This window comes from Acartia tonsa, chromosome 3 (genome assembly GCF_053477335.1).
Source record: "Acartia tonsa isolate MP-2025a chromosome 3, ASM5347733v1, whole genome shotgun sequence".
NCBI lineage: Eukaryota > Metazoa > Arthropoda > Copepoda > Calanoida > Acartiidae > Acartia > Acartia tonsa.
In genome coordinates, this window is record NC_137262.1 from 15,011,038 (window position 1) to 15,034,649 (window position 23,612).

The 23,612-nt window shown below is 32.2% G+C and overlaps 2 protein-coding genes across 4 annotated transcripts in view; both read right to left on the reverse strand.

The window, feature by feature from the left end:
• Nucleotides 1–12,395, reverse strand: LOC145313427 (E3 SUMO-protein ligase PIAS2-like). Of its 2 annotated transcripts, none has more exons than XM_080152846.1 (16): nucleotides 12,292–12,395; nucleotides 10,993–11,048; nucleotides 10,216–10,250; nucleotides 9,176–9,255; nucleotides 8,992–9,026; nucleotides 8,513–8,651; nucleotides 8,002–8,131; nucleotides 7,578–7,642; nucleotides 7,327–7,402; nucleotides 6,800–6,909; nucleotides 6,033–6,090; nucleotides 2,945–3,030; nucleotides 2,697–2,796; nucleotides 2,072–2,271; nucleotides 1,855–1,969; nucleotides 1–1,645 (listed from the first exon to the last, which is right to left on the reverse strand). In XM_080152846.1, exons 1-16 carry the CDS (start codon nucleotides 12,327–12,329, stop codon nucleotides 1,409–1,411), a joined length of 1,560 nt encoding a protein of 519 aa, XP_080008972.1. In that variant the 5' UTR covers nucleotides 12,330–12,395; the 3' UTR covers nucleotides 1–1,408. The 2 variants fall into 2 exon arrangements, with proteins under 2 accessions (XP_080008972.1, XP_080008971.1); XM_080152845.1 differs by having other exon boundaries at nucleotides 8,002–8,134.
• Nucleotides 12,371–23,612, reverse strand: part of Dph5 (diphthine methyl ester synthase) — a 19,625-nt gene continuing 8,383 nt past the window's right edge. Inside the window, exons 1-14 of one of the 2 annotated variants that reach the window (XM_080152848.1) lie at nucleotides 23,060–23,158; nucleotides 22,636–22,796; nucleotides 21,948–21,991; nucleotides 21,447–21,516; nucleotides 20,416–20,451; nucleotides 19,655–19,706; nucleotides 19,013–19,074; nucleotides 18,695–18,760; nucleotides 18,420–18,503; nucleotides 18,043–18,087; nucleotides 16,854–16,912; nucleotides 16,450–16,510; nucleotides 13,162–13,271; nucleotides 12,371–12,683 (exon numbers count right to left, since the gene is read on the reverse strand). In XM_080152848.1, coding sequence (XP_080008974.1) covers nucleotides 12,590–12,683; nucleotides 13,162–13,271; nucleotides 16,450–16,510; nucleotides 16,854–16,912; nucleotides 18,043–18,087; nucleotides 18,420–18,503; nucleotides 18,695–18,760; nucleotides 19,013–19,074; nucleotides 19,655–19,706; nucleotides 20,416–20,451; nucleotides 21,447–21,516; nucleotides 21,948–21,991; nucleotides 22,636–22,674 — 822 coding nt within the window. In that variant the 5' untranslated portion in view covers nucleotides 22,675–22,796; nucleotides 23,060–23,158 and the 3' untranslated portion in view covers nucleotides 12,371–12,589. Of the gene's footprint in view, nucleotides 12,684–13,161; nucleotides 13,272–16,449; nucleotides 16,511–16,853; nucleotides 16,913–18,042; nucleotides 18,088–18,419; nucleotides 18,504–18,694; nucleotides 18,761–19,012; nucleotides 19,075–19,654; nucleotides 19,707–20,415; nucleotides 20,452–21,446; nucleotides 21,517–21,947; nucleotides 21,992–22,635; nucleotides 22,797–23,059; nucleotides 23,159–23,612 lie in introns of those variants that run through there. The other variant, XM_080152847.1, reaches the window with a different exon arrangement.

Here is a 23,612-nt window from a genome sequence, read left to right on the forward strand (position 1 = left end):
CAATAGCAGAACGTGTTAGAAACTTTAGGGGACAAAAAATATATTTTACAGTCCAATGTCCCCTCAATTTCTCTCTTTCCGTGGCACAGGCCAAGTTTACAAAATGGCATATTTGCCCTTCTACAGCAAGAAAAAAAAATTCCATAGGAACAAAAATAAGGAAATAGGTATTAAATCGTCCCGCCCTAGAAACATTTTGTTAAAATTTTAACCCCCAGCCAAAATGATGTTGATTTATGCAAAAAAAATGACCCATGCAAAATATTTTTTCTGTAATGCAAAAATTGCGACCACACAAGCACTGCAAAGTTTTTAAAATCTGCAAAAAGACCTGTTTTTAGTACTATTTTTAAAGCTTTTGTGTAATCTCAATTTTAAAGATTGTTACAAACTTTCAATTCTAGTGTGTCGATAGGTATAAACCTGAAATTTAACAACAAAATGGGGGCAATTTTTGCACTAAAGAAAAAATATTTTGCATGTGTCAATTTTTTTGGCATAATTAAACCACATTTTGGTTGGGGGTAAAAAATTTTAACAAAATTTGTCAGGGCGGGACGATTTAATAGATATAAATAACACCGGATAAGTTTTAATGTATCTTTAGTAATATATTTTTTTGTAATATTTTTGTTAATACCTGCAAAAGAATAAGTTAAAAATTGTTTTGCATTTGTTTTTCTGTTCTAGTATGCGAGTATAATGAAAACAATACAGGTACATCATCATAATAATAATAAAGTCGTAACAAAATAACAACTGAAAACATGTAGAATTTTTAAAAACTCAAATCATAATGTTACTTGTTTGGGTAACTTTTTCCAGAGAAAAAGTTGGTGTTCAGTGCGTACAATATACCTATAATGCGTATATTGTGCGATCTTAGTTAGATCATTGGTAACCCATGAATTCTTTTCAACAAAATAGGGCCAGCATTTTTTATATATCAAGATTCATGGGTTTAGGTAAAATGTAGTGTAGCTGGCTTTAAACTTAATAGACAATGTTGAAACAATCTGAATAAAGGTTTAGTAACTACAATAGACACAGTTTAAAAAGTTAGTATCATGTTCACAATGACTATTGCTATTCATGTGTTATGGTAACTATGTTCTTGGTGGTTGGACAATAGAATTTGTATCATGATCAATATGTGGTGTAAATGTCTGTTTAAAGGTAACATTCGGGCCAAGAATCTTTATTAATAAATAAATTTCCCATCAATAACATCTACTTTCTTTTTTGACTTCACATTTAACAATGGAGCCATTGTTATGTGAGCCAAGGGTATTTTATCCCAATTTTTATTGTAAATCATCACTGTTATGTCTGCATTCATGCATTCTCATTAGTCAACATTAATCTCCCGCCAAAAATTCTTGTTTTCAATTCAATTGGCCAGTACTTCTTATTCAACATCACTAAGTACAATGATATCGCTGTCAGGTGAGCCAGAAGGTGAATACATTGCGCGTTTAGCCTCCGGTTCTTCTGTCTCGCTATCACTGTCCAAAGTTATGATGTCGTCGTCCATTAAAGGACGTTTGACACCATTGGTTTTGTTGGTGCTGGCTGCTTCGGCAGCATTTTGGTTAACTTCGCCGTGGTCTTCATCATCAGAATCGTCGTCAATTGGCACAAAATCCTACAAAATATTAAGTCTTAAATATTAACATTTGCAATTAAAAAATGTTTCATTTAATTACTGTCATGAAAGCTCGGAAGCCGCAGCCACTATCAGCCGCGCGGCTTAGAAAAGGCTTATAATCAGCCGTTCGGCTGACCGTGGCTAAATTAATATTTTGTAACGAGTTAGGGTAAAAAAAGAATAGCAACCATTGAATGTTCAATTACCTGAGATGCCCCACCAGCAATGTTCTGGACATTTTCGTCCTTTGGAGGCAAGGGTTGCCAAGATCCATCTTCATTCAGAACTACTTCGTGCTCTCCCTCGGGTAGACGGTCACTCCTTGAAATATAATTTGTTCATTTTTAACTTGGATTATTAAAAACACTGTTATATAGGTAAAAGTTATATAAATGATTATTTTGCGGATATATTTAAACTTACCTGATGAGCTCGCTGAAATATCCATCAATAATAAGACTCTCATAGAGAGCATCTTTGTTACACACAGGACAAGTCCACTGCGGTTTCTTCTGGTTCATTTGAAGGAAAAGCTCAGCATCAAAGGTCTGAAGGTGCTCACAAGTGTTGGGCCGACACGGGACTCGCATCCGCATCTTACCCAATGGACATGCCAAGGATACCTGAAAAATAAAATAAAATATTACTAGTGGTTTTCCTAAAAGTGCCTAATCAAGCACAGAACCCTACTTATAATTTTGAAATAAATTGAAATAAGGAGATGTAGTTCTTCATTTGTTTGTTTAATACTTTAGATCAGGTTTTCAAAACAGAGGGGTGGAAGTTTGGTGCATTATAGTCACTTTCGGGGAAAGCACCATATTAAGTACTAAATAGGACAGGATATGACCCAAACCGGCCAACAGGGTTAAAAAATTTTAAAAAAAAAGGTAATTTAATTAAACTTCAGAAGCAATATTCAAGATAAATAAAATCAGGTATTTTTGTAAATCATATCAACTAGTTTCAATAAATACTAAGATGAACGTCAAAAGAGGATTAAAAATTTGAGTGGCTGCGAATAAAAAATACCATAGAGTAATCTTACCTTGCACGTTGTGGTCGAGATTTCCGAATCAACATCTTTCAACTTTTCTTTGATTAAAGCTTTGGTAAAGTCAGGATGGCGTTCACCCTTCTCTTTCAAACTAAAAACAATGCTTTTATTTGTAAAATGCATTTAACAAACAGGAAAAGATGTAAATTCAACTACAGCTTTTTGAAATAGTTTTAGAACACCAGAAACCCTTATTACGAATTATCCTCTAACACTATAGACTATATATTTGTGTTTACCTGTTTAATAGGTCTTGATAATTAAGACTTTCCACAAGATAAAAGCTGACAGTAAACATCTTTGCTGACTCAACTGCCCAACTCACCTTAATAACAAGATATATACTCAAATATTTATCATTCAAATTGATTTAGATCGAAAATATTCGTCCTTATTACACATGTGAAAGACGGAAGATATTGTTTCATTCAAAAGACAGAATTAAAACAACACTCTCAAAATCAAAGTATCTAATTCATATAGAATCATCATAGAAGTTAAAAACTTTTCTTAGCTAAATATACCCCCTTTACATTTTTACATTTGTTATATCATCAAGTACAATTCGATCTAAAAGTACTTAACATAAAAGTTTGCCAAGTTAAATAAAATAACATTTCTTACATATCCCTTTCATAAGTTTCACTCTTGAAATAGCCAATATGGTGTCATGTAACAATATCATTGATTAAATAAACCAAGAAAAGAAAAAATTAAAACGCAAATTAAAACAAATATAAAAGTTGAAATATGATATTATTTGGAAATTATGAGAGCTCTACAGATGTTCATTAAACAAATATTCCACTCAAATTAAGGATTAAAATTTCATATTTAACCCAATAAAAAATTATTAAAACCACAAATAAAATCAAAAATATTTTCTTTACGTATTAAATTAAAAGGGGGATGTGGAAAATAACCATTTGGGCAGGGGGGGGGGGTTTACTCGAGAACCCTTAGAGCTAGAGGGAGCTAATTTTGGATTTAAGCTTCTATGGGGCCAAAGTTACTTTTAAAATTATCGTCGACCCCCCACCCCCCCCCCCAAATTTTTTTTTTTTTAGGGGGGGGCGGGTGGATTATACTATAGGGTGTTTCTCATAAACGACTTGAGATAAATGGAGCAAACCTTAGGATACAAGTTTTGTAGGCCTATATATGATTTTAGAATTATCCTTGACCACCCACCCACCCCCAAACCCCTAATTAAGGGGGGGGGGCGAGTAAAGGGGGGGGGCGGGTAAAGGGGGGGGGGCGGGTAAAGGGGGGGGGAAATGTGGTGACTCGTCACACGACATACCAGCAATTTTATTTTGGGTGCTACTCCCTTAGTTTTAGAGATAATTGGATGAAATCTTTTGGGCTGGGTCACTAATTACCCCAACTATTGGTATCTTTAAAAAAAACGGCGGCGGGACCGCCGCTCCCGTGCCCGCCACCGTTTTCCGCCGCCACCAAAAAAAATTTTTATTGCATTTCTCGCCGAATTGGGCAATTTGGAATCATTTGAGACAATGTTATTTTTTTCAAAAATTTTTCCCCTAACAAGCAACCCTGCGGGGGGGACTTAGTCATTTTTTTTCAAATTCTCGTTTATGAAGGTATATCTTAAAGTCTCCCCGCAGGGTTGCTTGTAAGAGGAAAAATTTTTGAAAAAATAACATGGTCTCAAATGATTCCAAATTGCCCAATTCGGCGAGAAATGCAATAAAATTTTTTTTTTTGGTGGCGGCGGAAAACGGTGGCGGACGGTGAAAGCAGCGGTCCCGCCGCCGTTTTTTTAAAGATACCAAAACTTGGGGTAATTAGTGACACAATCAAAAAGATTTCATCCAATTATCTCTAAAACTAAGGGAGTAGCATACTGTATTTAAGATATACCTTTATAAACGAGAATTTGAAAAAAATGACTAAGTCTCCCCGCAGGGTTGCTTGTAAGAGGAAAATTTTTTGAAAAAAATAACATGGTCTCAAATGATTCCAAATTGCCTCCAAAAAGTCTCCCCGCAGGGTTGCTTGTAAGAGGAAAAATTTTTGAAAAAAATAACATGGTCTCAAATGATTCGAATTGTACTGTATTTAAGATAGGTATACCTTCATAAACGAGAATTTGAAAAAAAAGTAAAAAAACAAAAAAATTTTGAAAAAAATAACATAGTCTCAAATGATTCCAAATTGCCTAATTCGGCGAGAAATGCAATAAAAAATAAAAAAATTTTTTGGTGGCGGCGGAAAACGGCGGCGGGCGACGGGAACGGCGGTCCCGCCGCCGTTTTTTGTAAAAGATACCAATAGTTGGGGTAATTAGTGACCCAGCCCAAAAGATTTCATCCAATTATCTCTAAAACTAAGGGAGAAGCACCCAAAATAAAATTGCTGGTATGTCGTGTGACGAGTCACCACATTTCCCCCCCCCCCTCAATTAGGGGTTTGGGGGTGGGTGGGTGGTCAAGGATAATTCTAAAATCATATATAGGCCTACAAAACTTGTATCCTAAGGTTTGCTCCATTTATCTCAAGTCGTTTATGAGAAACACCCTATAGTATAATCCACCCGCCCCCCCCCCTAAATTAGGGGTTTGGAGGTGGGTGGGTGGTCAACGATAATTCTAAAATCTAATATAGGCCTATAAAACTTGTATTCTAAGGTTTGCTCCATTTATCTCAAGTCGTTTATGAGAAACACCCTATAATATAACCCACCCGCCCCCCCCCCCCCCTAATTTTTTTTTTTTTTGGGGGGGGGGGTGGGGGTGACGATAATTTTAAAAGTAACTTTGGCCCCATAGAAGCTTAAATCCAAAATTAGCTCCCTCTAGCTCTAAGGGTTCTCGAGTAAACCCCCCCCCCCCCCTGCCCAAATGGTTATTTTCCACATCCCCCTTAAATACAAAATAAAACATCTTGACTTTTTTAAATTTAATTAAATTTTGTTACATGTAAAGACTTAAAAATTATAAAAAAAATAATCTTAGAATTTCATACCAATTTAAAGTCCTAAGATAAAAAGTAGAAAAATTCTTATTTCAACTATCAACATCTATACACTTGCAACTGTTATTTTACTATTAGTGGAAAACCGTCTAATATACGATGGACAATCAATGATTTTTAAGAATGGCTCAACCGGTTCTAATCCAGCGGATTGGATTGAGAGCTATACTGAAATACCTAATTATTTATCGCATCGTATTATAAACCTTTCCGCGAAAATAAAAAAAATAAAAAACCAGTTTTGTTAGACAGGGGATGCCGAAGGCTGTGAACAGTTTCTTATTCACCCAGATATTAATCGGTTTCGAAGCGAAACTGAAAAATCCTTACCTGAACTCCATTGGGTGAGGTCGAGTTCAATTTACACAGGGCAGTAATATTCACTGGCCTAAAAAAATATAAAATGAAAGGGGTAGGGGGGGGGGGGGGTCATTATTGTTCTTATTTATAAATCAGAGGACTTGACAGCTATCAATGGTTAACGTAAATCATTTGTGACTGCTGATTCTTGAGCAAAGAAAAATATGGTACATCTAATAATTGCGAGGGTTCGACAGTGGATGTTGACTTACTGGAGGCTATTCACAAACTAGTGGAAATGATGTTAAGACATTTGGCATTTCAGCACTAATGTTACATATTTTTTGGTTAAAAAATCCAGATTTCTATGAAGTTAACTTGAGGATCGAAAAAATTAAGCTCGACCACGGGTATATGAAGAAAAAAATCTTAAATAATATCAAACGTTTTTATAAGTTCAAGGTGCATAAAAATCACGGTAAACAAAACATATCATTACATGCTATAAAAGACACTTATTCCCACTGTTATATTCTAACGTCACAAATATATGACTTTTTTCACATGGGTAGGTTAGCTTTTTTTGTCTAGGGTAAGACAACTCAATAGGTCGTAAAAAGATTGAGTTGTACAAAAACTGGTAAGCATTACCTACAGGATTTTTAATTTTTCTCTCACATAAAAACAGTGCAGTGGTAAGGATTTGCAAAACAATAAAAATGCTGTTGCGTTTACAGCTTGCTAAAAGTTAAAAATTTAAATCTAACCACGATGAACAAAATAAAATAAATGCTTACTTTGGTGGACGTCTAATATCAGCGCCCGGTTTGTTGCTTGGTGCAATAGAAGGCAGGGGACACATCTTACCATTCACCTTGACAGAGATGCTGCTCGGGAAATAATCCTCCTGCAAATAATCAATTAATATATTTCAGTCTCAGAGACAATATTTGGTATAATCAATAAAAATAGAGATTCATTAGAACAAAGTCACTTTTGAAGATTTTTGCAAAATTAAAATTTGGATTTATTCAATAATAATCAATGAACAATTCATTAACTAAATGTCTGATATTTATTCCAGTATGGCTACCAATCCTATTAATTTACGCTGGATTTAAACTGGTTCTTACCCATGCTGCAAAAATAAACCTAGGTATATTCTAAACAATTGTATTTGAAAAACAAATTACAAGTCAATGAATTAGTCCCTTTTTTGTTGACCCAGTCCTTCTGAAACTAAGGGCCAACAAAACAGGTATTAATCCATTTTATTATCCGCGGACAACAATTGTAGAGTCATTTTAAGAAATTTAAATGATACCTGTAAACATGATGTTTCTAGCAAACTAAAACGCATCTGAATTTGCATCCTGTATTCAGGCCTTCCTTTCTCATTTCTACAAAAAAAAATTTAAGTCCTGAGTCTGCCTTGAAATGATGTCAAAGAGGGAAGGGGAATACATTAGAATCCCCCCAAACCATAATAAATCTCATTTTTCACCCAACACCCCCCTCCTACAAAGAAAAAAATTGGACGTCCTTGCAAAGTTTTTCAAAATAACTTTTACTTACTTGCAGCTTGACTGACTGATTTGGTTGGCTTGGCTGGGAGTCAAATAAAATTGACAAGTTTGATCCTAAAATCATATAGTTTTCCTTAATCTTTTAATAAAGAAGCACATTTAACGAAAAGACTGTTAAAAATAGAATTAAAAAAAAAAATACCTAATAATTTAGCGCCACTAAAATGTTGATATGCTATTTAGAAAAATTTTATATCTTTAAAAGAGGCATGGCATATATCACAAGAGTAAAAAATTTAAAGTATTTTGAAAACTACTTGGTAAATTTTTTTAATTCTTTCAGTTATATTTGCATACAATATATCATAGAAAAGGATAAAAAAAAATTTTTGTTCACTTATCTAAGTTTAAATGCATTTAAATTGCAAAGATAATTTAAGGTAAGTTTATACGGTTAGATGCCTAGTACCTACCTGTAGTCTCGCATTACTGGATGTCTGGAGACTAGTCGGCTTCAACAGAATATCATGTATCCTGAAGAATGGCAATGGTTTCAATCTGACATCTGGATGCATTGGTAGGCTCCCGTCTACTTCTCTGTGGCTACTTTCAGATAAAATAATATATTTATTAAAATAATAGCTTCTGAAGAATTATATACCTACATGTATGGTAGGTATAATTTTACTATTGTGTTCTATAGTTGCATTATTGGCTTCGCCCCTAGCCACTAGGGGCAAACCCCAAAGGGGATATGATGGTGTGTCCCCCCCTCTTTAAAAAAAACTAAGCTTAACAAAAACCCTCACACTGAAAAAAACACTGAGTACAGATGATAAAAATTGTTCTTAACCGCTAAAAAAAACGTATGATAGGTAGTATATAAATTTTTACATTCTACTTTCAAAGGTAGATATTTTAATTGCCATAAATATTTATAATCCTATGCTTCTTTCATTACAAAGTTATTTATTTCATAACTACCTAGAAGTTGTTGAATTTACTGAATCAATAGAGGAGCTGGATGATGAGGCAGCTGGAGAGTTATGGGAGGGCGGAGGAGAGTCTGGGATAGGTGACGTGTAGGGGTTAGAGTAAGAGTCCATTGCACTTGGGGAGGCTCCTAAAATTTCAAATATAAAATCTTTTGTATATAATAATGAAAATATCCATAAAAGCATAGCACAACAAAAAAATACGGACCTTTGAACAGAGTTACCTATATAGGGTGACCTTATTTTTTACGCCTATTAAAGTAACAGAAATGATTTTGAAATGTTTGATTATGTTGAAATTGAACATACGGACTTTTTAGTAATGGATAGTTATGATAGAGTTGCTACGCTTTCTAAATTCTACTAGGTTAACACTTAATTTTAAAATCTAAATAATCATGATAACCTGACCATTATCAAAGCTCTTTAGTTAATTATTTTAATAATAAATAAAAAAAATATATTTACCTGTATTTTCAGAAGACTGTGATATGTCTCTGTATCTAAGAAAAAAGGAAAGGTATGAAATTTCAAAAAAAAAATTACTTAGGTACTAATTAAAAATATTTTTCTAATTACCTTAAATTAAAAGTTAAAATGGTAAAATAATATAAAAAGATTTCAACCAAAAGATTGCTAAAACCTGACCAACCTGCTTTGTGCTTTGGCAATTTCTATTATTTTTAGGTTAATTATCTTGGAACCAAGTCCAGCTAGATTTAAAGCTCTTTCCTGAAACATATAGACATAAAATACAAGAATGTCGGAGCCGTTTGATTTTGGTGCGGCTCCGCGGAGCCGTCTTTGATGATACGGCTCCGGCTCCGACCTAAAATAAAAAAAAAAACTCGACTTATTTTTTTCTCTCCCAAGTCTATTTTTGACTTTTGAAGGTTTTGAAAGTTCAATTTTTGATAAAAATGGACTTGAAAAACTTAAAAGGGGCACTTGCACATGAAAAAACAGAGTTACCAAATTATAATTTATAAAAAATCTCTTTATTTATCTAGTCCGTAGCCGGAGCCGTTTTTTAACGAAAAATACGGCTCCAGCAAAATATGGCGGCTCCACGTCTCCCGGCTCCGAAACACTGCAAGAATGGAAACAGAATACGTGGATAATGTGAGAAATTCTTGTTCATCCTGAAAAAATGTTTTTCCCAGCTGGCTAATATACCGTACCCCTCCCCCCATTGATACTTTAACCCATATGATACCCTATCTTACCATGAAGAAACGTACTGTCCAATGACTAAGGACTATCTTAGCAAAGACAATAATTCCCCTGTCACGATATCCACATATTCTATATCCATTAATACAACGTATCAACACAATGTGCTCATAAAAATGGATTATGAAACTATGAAATGAAACATTTGCATCGATAGATAGGTATAAAGCTTATATCACATGATTTAAATTGATAAGAAAGTGGTTAAATAACAAGGATGACAACATACATAAAAGAGAAGCTCTGAAACGGTAGGACAAACAAACATTATCATTTCGAACGGTTATTGAGCTACCGTGCTTTCTATAGCATACCTAACTACTACAAGAATCACCGTGCAAAGTTTGAAATCGATAGCACAATTTTAACCTGCCTAAATTAACGGGAAAAGCTCTCCGTTCCAGACGGACGGACGGACGTACGGACCTTAATTATAAAAAGCTTCGCTTTTAAAAATACCTGTAAGACTTCTTTCTTTCCTGATCTAGTCTGACCTAAATACATTTGTATTCTCAAAAATATACATCAAAAAAAATATATTTTCAAGTAGTTTCAACTAATTTTACGTACATTCTAACTGAAAGACCTTAACATATTCAGAATTGAATAAAATATGAATATTTCCCACTTAAACGATATTAATCCATACTTCATAAAGGATTTGAAAACACTAAAACTGTTGGGATATATTTAAAGGTCAACAAGTAGGGTGCTGTCTGTCAAAGGATGTAATTACAAATGCGAATATACCGATAAATATAGTGGGCGGAGATTTTGTTAACACTAGGAGAAATGGTATTGAATAGGCGGAAATTTCTCACAAAGAAATGTTTAAACAGTTGGTAGTATGTTGTTTGGAAATTTAATACCCATGTGAATTAAAATACAAAAGATTAAACTCAAAAGCCTTTAATTGATTGTGAAGAATCTATAATGAATAAGTGGCGAATTTATTAAAGTATTTTTGATTGGAAGTAATCGAAGAAGTGTAATTATACATCACCCCCCCCCCCCCCGATTCACTTATTTTTAAAATAAATTGAAAAGGGGGGTTGGTGTAGTTTTTCATTTTTTTTAGTTTAGATCAGGTTAGGTTATATTATATTAGGTACTGAGAAGCCCCAGAAAATAAGGCATAAGAGAGAGAAAATGATCCTTTACTTTAAAGTTATTTCAAAAATAAGATGGAGAGGCGGTATCAACCGGCACTTTGATTGGAAGCACCAAACAATTTACCTGCAAATACCAAAAGACCTTGCAGCTGTTGAATTTTAAAATCGAGCACCAAATTTCTGCAAAAATTTCAAATTTAAAGATATCAATTTCATGATATTGTAGGAAATATTGTTAAAATTTTTTCTCATTATAAATGATCTATTTGCACTACATCATTAAAAATGTAATGAAATAAAGTACATATATAAAAATTTTGAAGAAATATATTAGAATTTGAATAAATATATCTAATGAATAATTTGAATGTTTTTGTTTCATGTGCTAAGTAACCAAAACTGTTCAGTACTTTATTTTTATAACAAGGATGACAACATCCATAAAAGCGAAGCTCTGAAACGGTAGGAAAAACGGACATTAACACTTGTATAATGTCAGAACTGAATAATCCTAATATAAATGTATAAGAGTCAAAGCAAAATTGTAAGTAAATTTGTTGAAAAACTTCTTGATACAGGATAATGATTATGGACATACTTACATTTTTAGGACTTGATTATAAAGTAGCTTCGCTTATAACATTGTTCTTTGTTGTCCCAGGAATCAGTATACCAAAAATCAGACTAATCGGATAATTAGGTCACTTACAAATTTGTTGTTAAAAATGAAAAAAAATCAACATGTTTAAAATGGACGTACGGACATTCTGGTAATGATTATAGAGTTGCTACGCTTTCTAACTCGTACCTAACTATTACAGGAATCACCATGCAAAATTTGAAATCGATAGGACAATTCTAACATGCCTAATTAACGAAAAAAGCTATTTAAAAAAGTAAAAAAAATCAACATGTTTAAAATGGACGTACGGACATTTTGGTAATGATTATAGAGTTGCTACGCTTTCTAAATCGTACCTAACTACTAAAGGAATCAGCATGAAAAATTTGAAATCGATAGGACAATTCTAACATGTCTAAATTAACGAAAAAAGCATCCGTTACGGACGGACGTACGGACGGACCGACCCTAATTATAGAAAAGCTTCGCTTTTAAAAAGTGCAGTTTTAATCAATATGATCATCAAATAGAAAAGGCTAACGGCTCCTAAACAACTACTTCGGTAATAAGAAATTATTTGTTTTTTGTCCCTAAGTTCAATAAATTCGAAAAAAAATATGACGTTTCTCATCATTTATACAGTTAGACAAATAGATACCTAACCTAACCTAACTTCAAAACTTCTAAAAATCTGATAAAAAGAGCGATGCATAGGTATTTTTCAACCTTTATTTAAGAGTCACTTAAGAGCATACAAGAAAGCATAGGTATATTTTTTGCATGAGTCAAAAATTGAATAACCTGTAATAATCTGTATCATTGTCTCCACTATCCAACATTTTCTATCATTTTATACACATTTATATTAACAAGTAAAAAATCTGTAAAAAAAATATTAAAAAAAATTAACAATCATAAGCACCAATTTAGTTTAACAAAAAAATAATACCATCCCAAAATTATCAAATATAATTTGAAATAAAATTTCTATTTTACCTACACTTGATATAATTTAATAAGTAAAATATGAGGTATTTAACAACAACGGTATTAAAGTTTTAAAGAAAAAAACGTCACAGCCACAAGTCCAGTAAAAGATCTAAGATTTATTGCTCCACATGTCAATAGCATCCTTTTCCAGGTAGTGAAGTTCGCCAGGTATTACCATGGAATGCAGCGGGCCTCCCAAATCCTCCTGAACAACATTCAGCAAAATTGACATAAATTTCAAAAAAGACCTTAACTTTTTTATTCTTAGGTTAAATTATGCCTATCTGTGGCTAAAAAAAAGAAGAAATCATAAGGGAGAAGGGGGTGGGAAAGGGAGTTCTATGAGAATCCACTCATAAGACTCTAGTAATAACATAAAAAAACTATAGTTGAAAACACCTATTTACGCTTGATTTTGGATTAAAATTTTGGGATCATGGAAAGAAAACGAAGTTGCCGGTTTCATCGTATTTTCACAGTAGCTTTTAAAGGGTTATTTTAGGTTAGGTTAGGTTAAGTAAAAGTTAATTTTTGCCCCGCAGGGTTAGAAAATATGCCCCGCAGGGCTAGAGCCCCCCGCAGGGGCTAGAAATAGGAGAAAGGCTACTGTGAAAAAACGACGAAACCGGAAACTTCGTTTTCTTTCCATGATCCAAATTTTGTACAATTTTTCCACAATGTTCCTGAGTAGCTTGTTTGAGAGTACATGTAACAATTTTCTGATCATCCGCACCAACCCTGGCTACACATACAACAATACTGTCCGCACGAAGCTGGATTCCACCCTCAACCTTAAATTTATAGGGATATTTTAAGATGGAGAAGTATGTTAAAATATTAAGTCACTCAAAAAAAATATTAACGAGATGTATAACCTTACATTTTTATATCTTCCACACTTGTTATAGGATAAGAGCGTTATTCTGTCGTGTAGATGAACATAAAAAATATCATAGTTTTCTATAAGTAGCTACACTAATATTAACAACAAATAATTGCAGATTGTTCAATAAAAAAATTGCTGATTTAATTTTTTTTCTCATATGGACAAATTTTAACACGTTATATAATACTATATACTAGCCACAAAGCTACTCAATAATTTACTTTATACGTCTGACAGACACAAGGGAGAAAATCCTTTTTCGTGGCGGATTTCAAAGAAAAAAGGATGAAATTTTTGTTTAGGGGTTTAGGGTTTCTCTTACAAATAATCATTACTTATATACATTATTTTGTCCGTTGGTCCGTCAGTAATGCCATGGAGAAAAATGGATTTCTTTAAAAAATGTTATTATTTCTACGTTGCTATTTGAACTAAAAGGTTGAATTAGTATGTGAAGATTCTTTTAACTGTAGAGCATCTACTCTGTACATACATCATTACGTTCGTTATGTCTATGATAATACGACTGTTTTGTCACTTGTCAGCCCTGTTTAAACAAGGATGACAACCTCCATAAAAGCGAATCTCTGAAACGGTAGGACAAACGAACATTAACACTTGTATATCATATATATAATCAGTATATATATGTATAAAATTCGAAACAAAATTGTAAGTAAATTTGTTGAAAAACTGCTTACATGTAGGAAAATGTCTAAGGACATACTTAGATTTTTTGGAATTGATTAAAATGATGATCCGCTTAGAATATTGTACATTTTTGGTGTCCTAGGAATCCGTATTAAAAAGTCAGATCAATCGGATAATCATAATGCATAAAAATTTGATGTAAACCAAAATGTTTAAAATTGACATATGGAAATTCTGGTAACGATTATAGAGTTGCTACGCTTTCGAAATCGTATCTAACTACTACAGGAATCACCATGCAAAGTTTGAAATCAATAGGACAATTCTAACATGCCTAAATTAACGAAAAGGGCTAACGGACGTACGGACCTACCCTAATTATAGAAAAGCTTCGCTTTTAAAAATTGTTATGTCAAAGATAAACTTAGTAAAAACTAATCAAAGCCTATAAATATTTCCAAAATTAATATCTTAATGAGTTTATGAGATTTAAAAATAGTGAATAGAAAGAATTAACGTAATATTGCTTCCTTAGGAACTAAAAATGGGTTGCTTACGTGCATAAGTTATAAAAACTATCATTTAGCTTAAAGGAACGCTCAGCAAACTTTAATGTTTTTTTGCAGCAAGAGAAATTGGCCTCTTTACAATAAAGATTACGTGCAATAGAACAAGGATGACAACATCCATAAAAGCGAAGCACTGAAACGGTAGGACAAACGGACATTAACACTTGTATAATGTCAGAACTGAATAATCAGAATATAAATTGCATAAGAGTCGATGCAAAATTGTAAGTAAATTTGTTGAAAAACTGCTTGATACAGAATAATGTTTATGGACATACTTACATTTTTAGGACTTAATTGTAGAGTTGCTTCGCTTATAATATTTTACTTTGATGTCCCAGGAATCAGTATACAAAAAATCAGATCGATCGGATAATTAGATCATATAAAAATTTGTTGTTAAAAAAGTAAAAAAATCAACATGTTTAAAATGGACGTACGGACATTTTGGTAATGATTATAGAGTTGCTACGCTTTCTAAATCGTACCTAACTACTACAGGAATCACCATGCAAAGTTTGAAATCGATAGGACAATTCTAACATGCCTAAATTAACGAAAAAAGCTATCCGTTACGGACGGACGGACAGACGGACGTACGGAGTGACGGACGGACGGACCGACCCTAATTATAGAAAAGCTTCGCTTTTAAAAATGCTTTTTAAAACATAAAGTTTGACAGAGTTTTCAAAGAGAGAGAGAGAGAGAGAGAGAGTCCAGTAAACGCCAGCTTTGCCCCAAAAAAAGATGGACAGACAAGATACATTATAGAGTAGTTTCGCTACTAAAGAAATTGACATTATAAACAACAGTTGAACTCATTTCTGTATGTTAAATTTTTGTAATAAATTTTACTATGGTGTATCTTCTTATCAATAAAATGTAAATGACAGAGTATCCCTTTAACCAAACTGGTATGGCTTGATTCAACAGAAGTTCTCGTACCAGATAGTTGAATGGAAGGAAGACAGAAAAGATATCCATTAAGGCAACACACACGCACATAGATCATTATTGTGATTCTTATTAAGAAACTCTTACATGTTTATATTCATGAAAATTTTATAGAAAATCACCAATAAGAAAAATAAATTGCTGAATAATATTGGTAGGAGTGTTTTCAAATAAAGAAATCTTTTAAGTGTTTTAGCGCTACAAGACACATGACGTTAATATGTTTATCAACTCGGTTCATAGTAATTTGGTGCGGAAAAGTCAATTAAAATCCTTAGATAAACGCAAATAAAGTGATTCTCATTCTTAAAAATCAAGTGAATAGGATACTTATATCATATCAGGGGGAAGAAGTTCAAAATAAAGATATATTTTCTATATATATATTGGGGGGGGGGGGGGGATAGAGAGCGGTTGGGGAAATTTAACTAGGTTATAAAATATACTACCCTGTATCATGTAAAAAATATTTGTTTAAAAAGTTTCTTGTTTAAAATGGACATACGAACTTTCTTGTGAAGATTTTAAAGTTGGTACGACTTGTACATGTTACAGGAATTATCATGCAGAGTTTGAAAACTATAAGACTCTCCTGACGTGCCTAAATTAAGGACATGCGGACAGATACTAAATGTAGAAAAGCTTTGCAAAGTGTAATATATTTTCTCGTTTTCATTCGAATCCGGTTGATAGGAACCGGTTCTCATCCAAAACTATGTCTAGCATCGTATTATATCCAGCTTTCTACGAATATAAAAATGTACAATCATAAGATTAAAACCAGTTATTTTAGCCCGTGCCTTCGGCACTTTGGGGCTAAAAAAACTTAATTAATCTTATAAGTGTATATTCTATATCCGCGGAAAGCTGTTTATAATACGATGTGAGAAATAACTATTAATCTGTTACCTTTTCATTATTTTCTACAATATGCATAAGCTGTTCAGCTGCTTGAGCGGTTGTCATGAATCTAAAATTAAGCCTATATTAAAGGTTTGAGTGAATGTGTGTTTCTTAAGATTAAAATATCTCAAATAGCTATGACAGATGAAACTTCATTTGGGGAAGCCCAATACTGGTCTTAGAAGAGCAGGGGGTATTGGTTAGGCTTCTCCAATTAATATTTTCCCTTTAGCTAGAAATTCTCTTGTATGTGGACGGATTATCTGATTTACCATCTACAATAGTAAAAATTCCTTTCATTCATGTCAAATATTAAACTAGAAGAAAAGTTGTTAGGTACTTAAAAAATTAATAAATAAAACTTAAAAATAAATAAATTAAAATCCAAAAATAAAACATATAATATATACCTAGGAGGTTCATAGATTTTCTTTCCCTTAATCAAGTTTTCTTCTGATTGTTCTTTAACCTAAATATTAATAATGAAAAATGAAATAGCAGCCTAATTTCACATAAACAAACACTTTATTGTGTATTCAATTTCATAAGAATTAATGAAAGCTTATTTATGAAAATTAGAAACAAACAAAAAAAGTTAAATATATCAAGTTTTCTTCAGATTGCTCTTTAACCTAGATATTAATAATGAAATAACAGCCTACTTTCACGTAAACAAACACTTTATTGTGTATTCAATTTCATAAGAATTAATGAAAGCTAATTTATGAAAATTAGAAACAAACAAAAAAAGTTAAATATATCAAGTTTTCATCAGATTGTTCTTTAACCTAGATATTAATAATGAATTAGCAGCCTAATTTCACGTAAACAAACACTTTATTGTGTATTCAATTTCATAAGAATTAATGAAAGCTTATTTATGAAAAATAGAAACAAACAGAAAACTTAAATATATGGTTTCTAGATAAATAAACAAAGCAATTTCTTTAGAAATAAACTGTTAAGTTTTCGTTTAGGACTAGATTCTTATTTATATAAAAATTAAATAAGTCCTTTTATATTTATCTATGCCAAGCCAGATAAGTTTACTCTTTTTAAAAGCATTTGCGTGTTAACAAGTTGCCATTAAATAAAAACTAATAAGAAGCTATGAAACCGTCTAAATTTCGTTCAAGAGAAATTAAATTAGTTGATAGGATTATTTCAGTAATTACTGCTTTAATAATAAGAAAAAATCGCCCAACCAAATACAAAGACAGAAAAAATCCTTTAATTGTTACTTTATTTTTTTATTTATAGAAACACTACCTAAATCTATTTATTTACTTTTCAAAACAGACAACTCTTAATTTACATAATATAGTCAAAAGATATACTAGTATTTATTTGGGTGGAGTACGGTGTTGAATCATCTTTTTAAAAATTGCATGACTTTCTAGTCTTCTTATAAATATGTTCAAATTCACTGCAGTTTTCACATTAATTGGAGGTGAATTTCATAACTTTACTGCTCTAGTAGAACAAAGGTTCTTGGCTATTTCTGTACGTTTGAAATCAATCTGTAATAAATTTTCACTACTAGTACCTATTCCTTTTGATTGGCCATCTTTGTAAAGAGACATGAAATAAATGCATTACCTTTATATCCAGCAGGCAAAGAGTATGATATCCACATTCGCGGTTCTAAAAAAGAATATAAACAATTCCCAAGGAGTGAATGGACATTTAGACTGTAAATTACACTGGTATTCAAAGTTTTATAAATACGTTTTCTTAATGTCCAAACTTTTCAACCAACAATTTTAATATACAAAAAGGGGTAATTTAGTTTATCATCGATGGGAATATATATAAATTAATCATACATTGTCTTGCCCCTTAAGATTCCAGGATAATTCATCATCATGACAATTTAAGTTTTTTTTACTCTAAATAAGATTTGGATTCTCATATAACTTAAATTCTTACTTACCACCTTTCTAAAAATTCATATTTAAAGTAAATTTTGTGACAACCTTAAGTATCTTGCCATAAAAGCTGTCAGGTTTCCAGTTATCAGTCCAGAAAGGTATTGAAACAGTCTCTCCAAAATTGTACAGCTGAAATGAGACCATTTTTAGTCTTAAAATAATTCACAATTTTGAATTATTTTCCTTACAAAGCAATGTTAACGACGTTATTGAAAGCTGCGCAATAAAAAAGTACCTAAATTTTTTCAATATAATATTTAGCATTCAAGTATTTTTTTGTAAAAGATGTCAAATTTTATGCAGGTTGCAAAAATTTTTACCTGTAGGCCGGTGCAGGCAATGGCGTTCATGATGGATGCGTTGTGGACAACTTTGTGTGGTATTCCCTATATAAATTTTTTTTTATAAATAAATGAAATAGACACTTTAACAGAGTAGAAAAATATGATTACTGCTCAAATATTCTTTCCAAGGATGATCTTAATTCATTTTGAGTTCAACAACCTAAATATCCATCCCCAATTTTTATAAACAAAATCTAAGTAATAAGTGTTGCAAAACAATAAATATGAAAGAAGTAAGAAATTCAATACTTATTGAAAGAAATTTCATTAAATGATCCAAAACAATTTACAAACCTTTTCTTTGGCTCTGAGAACAAGGTCAGCATGAGTTGTGGCACCAAAAGGATCTCCAACGACTGAATAAGTTATCATCACATTAGGATTCTAACAAGTAATGCTGTATGAAATACTAGCGGCTATGCCCCTAGAGGCCTCTGGGGTCATTTAAGGAAGGGGGAGATGAATTTCATTACTAAATCTTATTTTAGATTTGAAAAAAAAGATTTTTTTTTGGGGGGGGGGAGTTTAACCACCCCTTATTTTTTATTTAGTTTTTGAAAAAAATTACAAAAACTTTTTTAGGGGGACCAATTTTTTTCTAGTTGCGAAATCTCTTGGAAAGGGTGGTGGTGGTACCCTTCCCCAAAATAAATAGTTATAACCCTTCCTTTCAAGTTAAATAAAGTTGCTGAATGTACGTGTTATTTTTATTTCAAGCGTAGCTACTCTACACTTATATCATTAAAGCATGATTTGTTTAATCATTTATCTAAAGTTTACACTTTATTTCCAAATTTTATTTCAGTAGAATCTATGAAACTAAGCTAAATGTGAACAATAAAGAGAAAGAAAAGTTATAGTTTAACAAAAGTAAATTGATTTTATGTTAAATAATATTTTATATTTATGAAACGAAGTAGGTAGATTAAAAATTACCTAGAAAGGCAACTTCTTGGGTTTCAGCATTAGCTATTATCTCTTCTGCGTTCTAAAAGTATTCTTGATAAGAACTTCAGAAGAATTTTAATCGATATTTTTAATTTGGCTCTAAAAGTTGCTTTGTTTACATTATTACTATCTAGGTATAATACAAAGTAGAACGATGTCTGTCTGTCTGTCTGTTTGTGCCGAAGGATCTCGCTAACCGCTGAACCGATCCGGTTCTCCTTTCCTCCTCTTTAAATTTTTCTTTTAAATCTAAAATACAAAAAATTAGGTTGATCAAACCTCTTGATGCAAAGCCCCTAGAGGATGGGGGCGAAGCCGCGAGTAGTAAAATAATGTAGGTAAGGATTAAGGTATCAGACAAAGGAAGGTAATTTGATCTTATCAGTTAGTCTCTACAAAAAAAATTCTGTCTTAAGTAGCTGGTAAACATTATGTAAGGTATGAATTGTAAATCAACAAAACCGGCATTTAACCAACCTCAACAACAGGATAAAATGAATAGGACAATGGACGATAAATTGATCTCCTCTCAAACTCAGAAAAAAAAGACCACTAACATATATTACCTATAATTTTTTATACATTCTACAATACAATCATGATCAATGGGTGCCCCATCCCTTCCTTAAAAAATTAATCTACACAATAGCAAAATAAGTTTATTTAACTTTTTTTTTTGGGGGGGGGGGATTTTTGTTTATGGTTAACTGCCCCCCCCCCCCCTCCCTCTCTTGTAAAAAAAATAGTACCTGTTCTACCATTTCTCTATCTGCTAAGATAATATCCCTGCAAAATATGACAATAAAAATAATCTTAATAAAAGTTTTATTACTTTTGCTAAATCACAAATAAACTTAATGAAATTAAGAATGTCGGAATATATAGGAAACGAAGCCTAGATTAAATATCAAGAGAAATAAGACACTCGGACAGACAAAGTGAGTTATAGAAAAGAGAATCTTCATAAGGTTTTACAGATTTATATCTACAGCAGAAGCGGATTAAATCATGCTTTGCAAAAAAAAATAAATTACATGTCATTTTTCGCATTACTGACAGACTGACGGACAAAGAGAGTAAAAAAGTAATATATTTTTTTAATTAGTCTATCTCTGTAAGCAGCAGATCATTCACTCTATATAAATCCCATATCCATGATGGAATCACAGATGGACTAACCGACAAAGTCGGAGATAGAAGATCCTAATTTGTAATGGTAACCCTTGAAAAAAAATCTAAACTTTCATAGCACGTTGACCTTTCTTCCTTATGACAGACGGACAAAGTGAGTTATGGAACAGCTTTGCTATCAAAACTTATATCCATAATAAAAAGTAGTACGATGTCTGTCTGTCTGTCTGTCTGTCTGTCCGTCCGTCTGTCTGTCTGAAGCTTAAGATCTTAGTAACCAAAGAACCGATTGTGCTCTACTCTTCAGGGAATATACCTACTGATCCTGTGATGGTTTTAAGCTATTTTCTTGGGAGGTGGGACCCCCCCCAAAAAAGAAAAATTCCCCCCTCAAAAAAAATTTCTTTTTAAAACTAAAATTAAAAAAGGGGGGCCGACTACTCCGCTCCCCCCCCCAAAAAAATTTTTTTTAATTTTTATTTTTAAATCTAGGTAAATAACACAAAAATAGGTTGATCAAACCTCATGGGGCAAAGCTCCTAGAGGCTAGGGGCGAAGCCGCTAGTATTCAAAAAAGTAATAATAAAAAAATTTCTTCAAAAAAAACCATTTCATCGTCTATATTAATTCCTTATTGATTATTGTTATTCCTTTGATAAAATTTCTCTAGCTCTTCTTTTCCACATGTTAATATTGATGTATAGTGTTCCAAATATACTCTGCATTCATTATGCATTATGTTTCAAATTAAACGATTTTGCCAAAAAAAAACATGGGTTTTTGCAACACAGTTACGTATTTTTTATGAATATAATAAACTTGAGATTTCTATTAAAATTAACAAGAAAAATGCAAAGTCTTTAAAAAGCAAATAATGCTTCTCGAGAAGAACCTATTCTGATGGTTTTTTATTTAACTATATTGTCATTCAAAAGTTATATGGACAAAACATTTGAAAATTCAACAATCAGAAAACTTTGCGAACTTTCACAATCAAGTAAGGAAGAAAATTGTTGTTGCTTTGATTGACTTGTAGAGACGTATAGCAACAAAATTTGCTATACATCAATCTTAATAAACATCTTGATATTATACGAGGTAGATACTTATATATTACTCTAAACAAATGGAAACAGAATGCATAATTTGCCTATCACACTGTTTGACTAGCTCTAAACCTCTTACTGTTATATCCTAAAATATAAAAAAGATCAAATGTCAGCAGAGTCTTCTTAAATAGTTTTATCTATGTGTATATTGGTTGGGTTTCCACCTTTCGTTATCGATTTTAATCCTTATATAAAAGTAACAGGATCTTACTTAAAGCCGAAACGATATGGTCAATAGTTTATCCTTTACTGTGTTACTGTAGCTTCTTATAGTTCCCTGCAGAGTTGTGGATCCGGATCCGCAAGGATCCGCATGTTTTTAAGTCCAAGGATCCGGATCCTGGGGTATAAATTTATGGAAAAATCTACCTAAATTTATATAAAATAGTCACTTACAAAGACATTCTCTTGATGAGAGCCAATCTTTAAGGTTTAGGTTCAGACTTAAAAATTAAAAGTATTTTTGACTTCGAGATTAAGGAATAAATATTTTTTGAAAAATTTAATGATTTTATTTTTATTGTCAAGGATCCGGATCCGCACTGACCAAATTTTGAGGATCCGGATCCGCATACAATCAATGCGGATCCACAACACTGGTTCCCTGGAAGGTTTATAACGTTTTGTTGGGAGGGTACCACCACCCTCCCAAAAAAAACACCTCTAGAAATAATGTCCTCCCCTCCTCCACAATTTTTTCTTTATATCCAGTAATAATAAAAAACAAACCTTAGCGTCGCCAAGACCAAGACCAATGAAATATAACATTTTTAATTCTGTAAAAATATAAGTTAAAATATTCTAATTTTCTTCGAGAAATTTTCGTTTTCTTGGATTATGTTTATTTTGTAGGAATTCTTGAATGCTTCGTGCATCACCAACTGTCTGTCCTATAAGAAAATAGATTGTTATTATCAACATAAACCATAAAACATTATGTAAACAACAAAGCAAAAAAACGGCATATTTTGCACAAAAAAATATTGTAAAATGATTGTAATAGCAATATTAAAATTTTTTCAATAACATCAATATTGATTATCAAATGAATAAAAAAAAATTATCACATACCTATTGTTTTAAGAATTTTGAACAGCAATAACAATAAAAATTGTTAGTATTAAGAATTTTTTTGAAAACATAGTTTTATAACCTGAATGTATTTCAATTTTATTTTGTGTTACAAATTCATCAATTCTTGACTTAAGGCTGGCATTGAACACTGGCTTTGAATTACTTGTATAAACTCTTCCTGAACATAATAAATATAGTAGATCTAGATGATCATTTGGCCCCATAGGCCATAATCGTTCAAACTTAAGAAGGATTCCTTTTTGTTAGTTTTCAAGGTAGCTTTATATTGGTTATTATCTTTCAACCAAGCGATTATTCCTATCCTAAAAGGAAAATTGAAATGGAGAGTTCTGGAACTTAGAAGTGCAAAAATAAGATTCAACAAGCCAATTAACGGAATCATAATTGATCTTTTTAGGACTTAATTATCAACTAGAGGCCTTTAGGGGAACTTAAGAAGGGGAATGACCCTCGCCCCCCCTAATTTCAATTTTAATTTTTAAAAGACACCGGTGTCCTGGATAGAAAACAGGTTTTTTTTGACATACGTCTCACAAGACCTATGTAGTCATGACCGGGAGACAATGACGGTTCAGTACATGACTTTCGTTAAATCACAGCTGATCATTTTT

Coding starts and splice junctions, on each gene's coding strand:
- LOC145313427 (XM_080152845.1), bottom strand. CDS start 12,329: ATGTTGGATAGTGGAGACAATGATACAGATTATTACAG. Junction 10,251..10,992: donor AGGTCTTTTGGTATTTGCAG/GTAAATTGTTTG, acceptor AAATGTATTTAG/GTCAGACTAGATCAGGAAAG. Junction 1,970..2,071: donor TATTTCAGCGAGCTCATCAG/GTAAGTTTAAAT, acceptor TTATATTTCAAG/GAGTGACCGTCTACCCGAGG.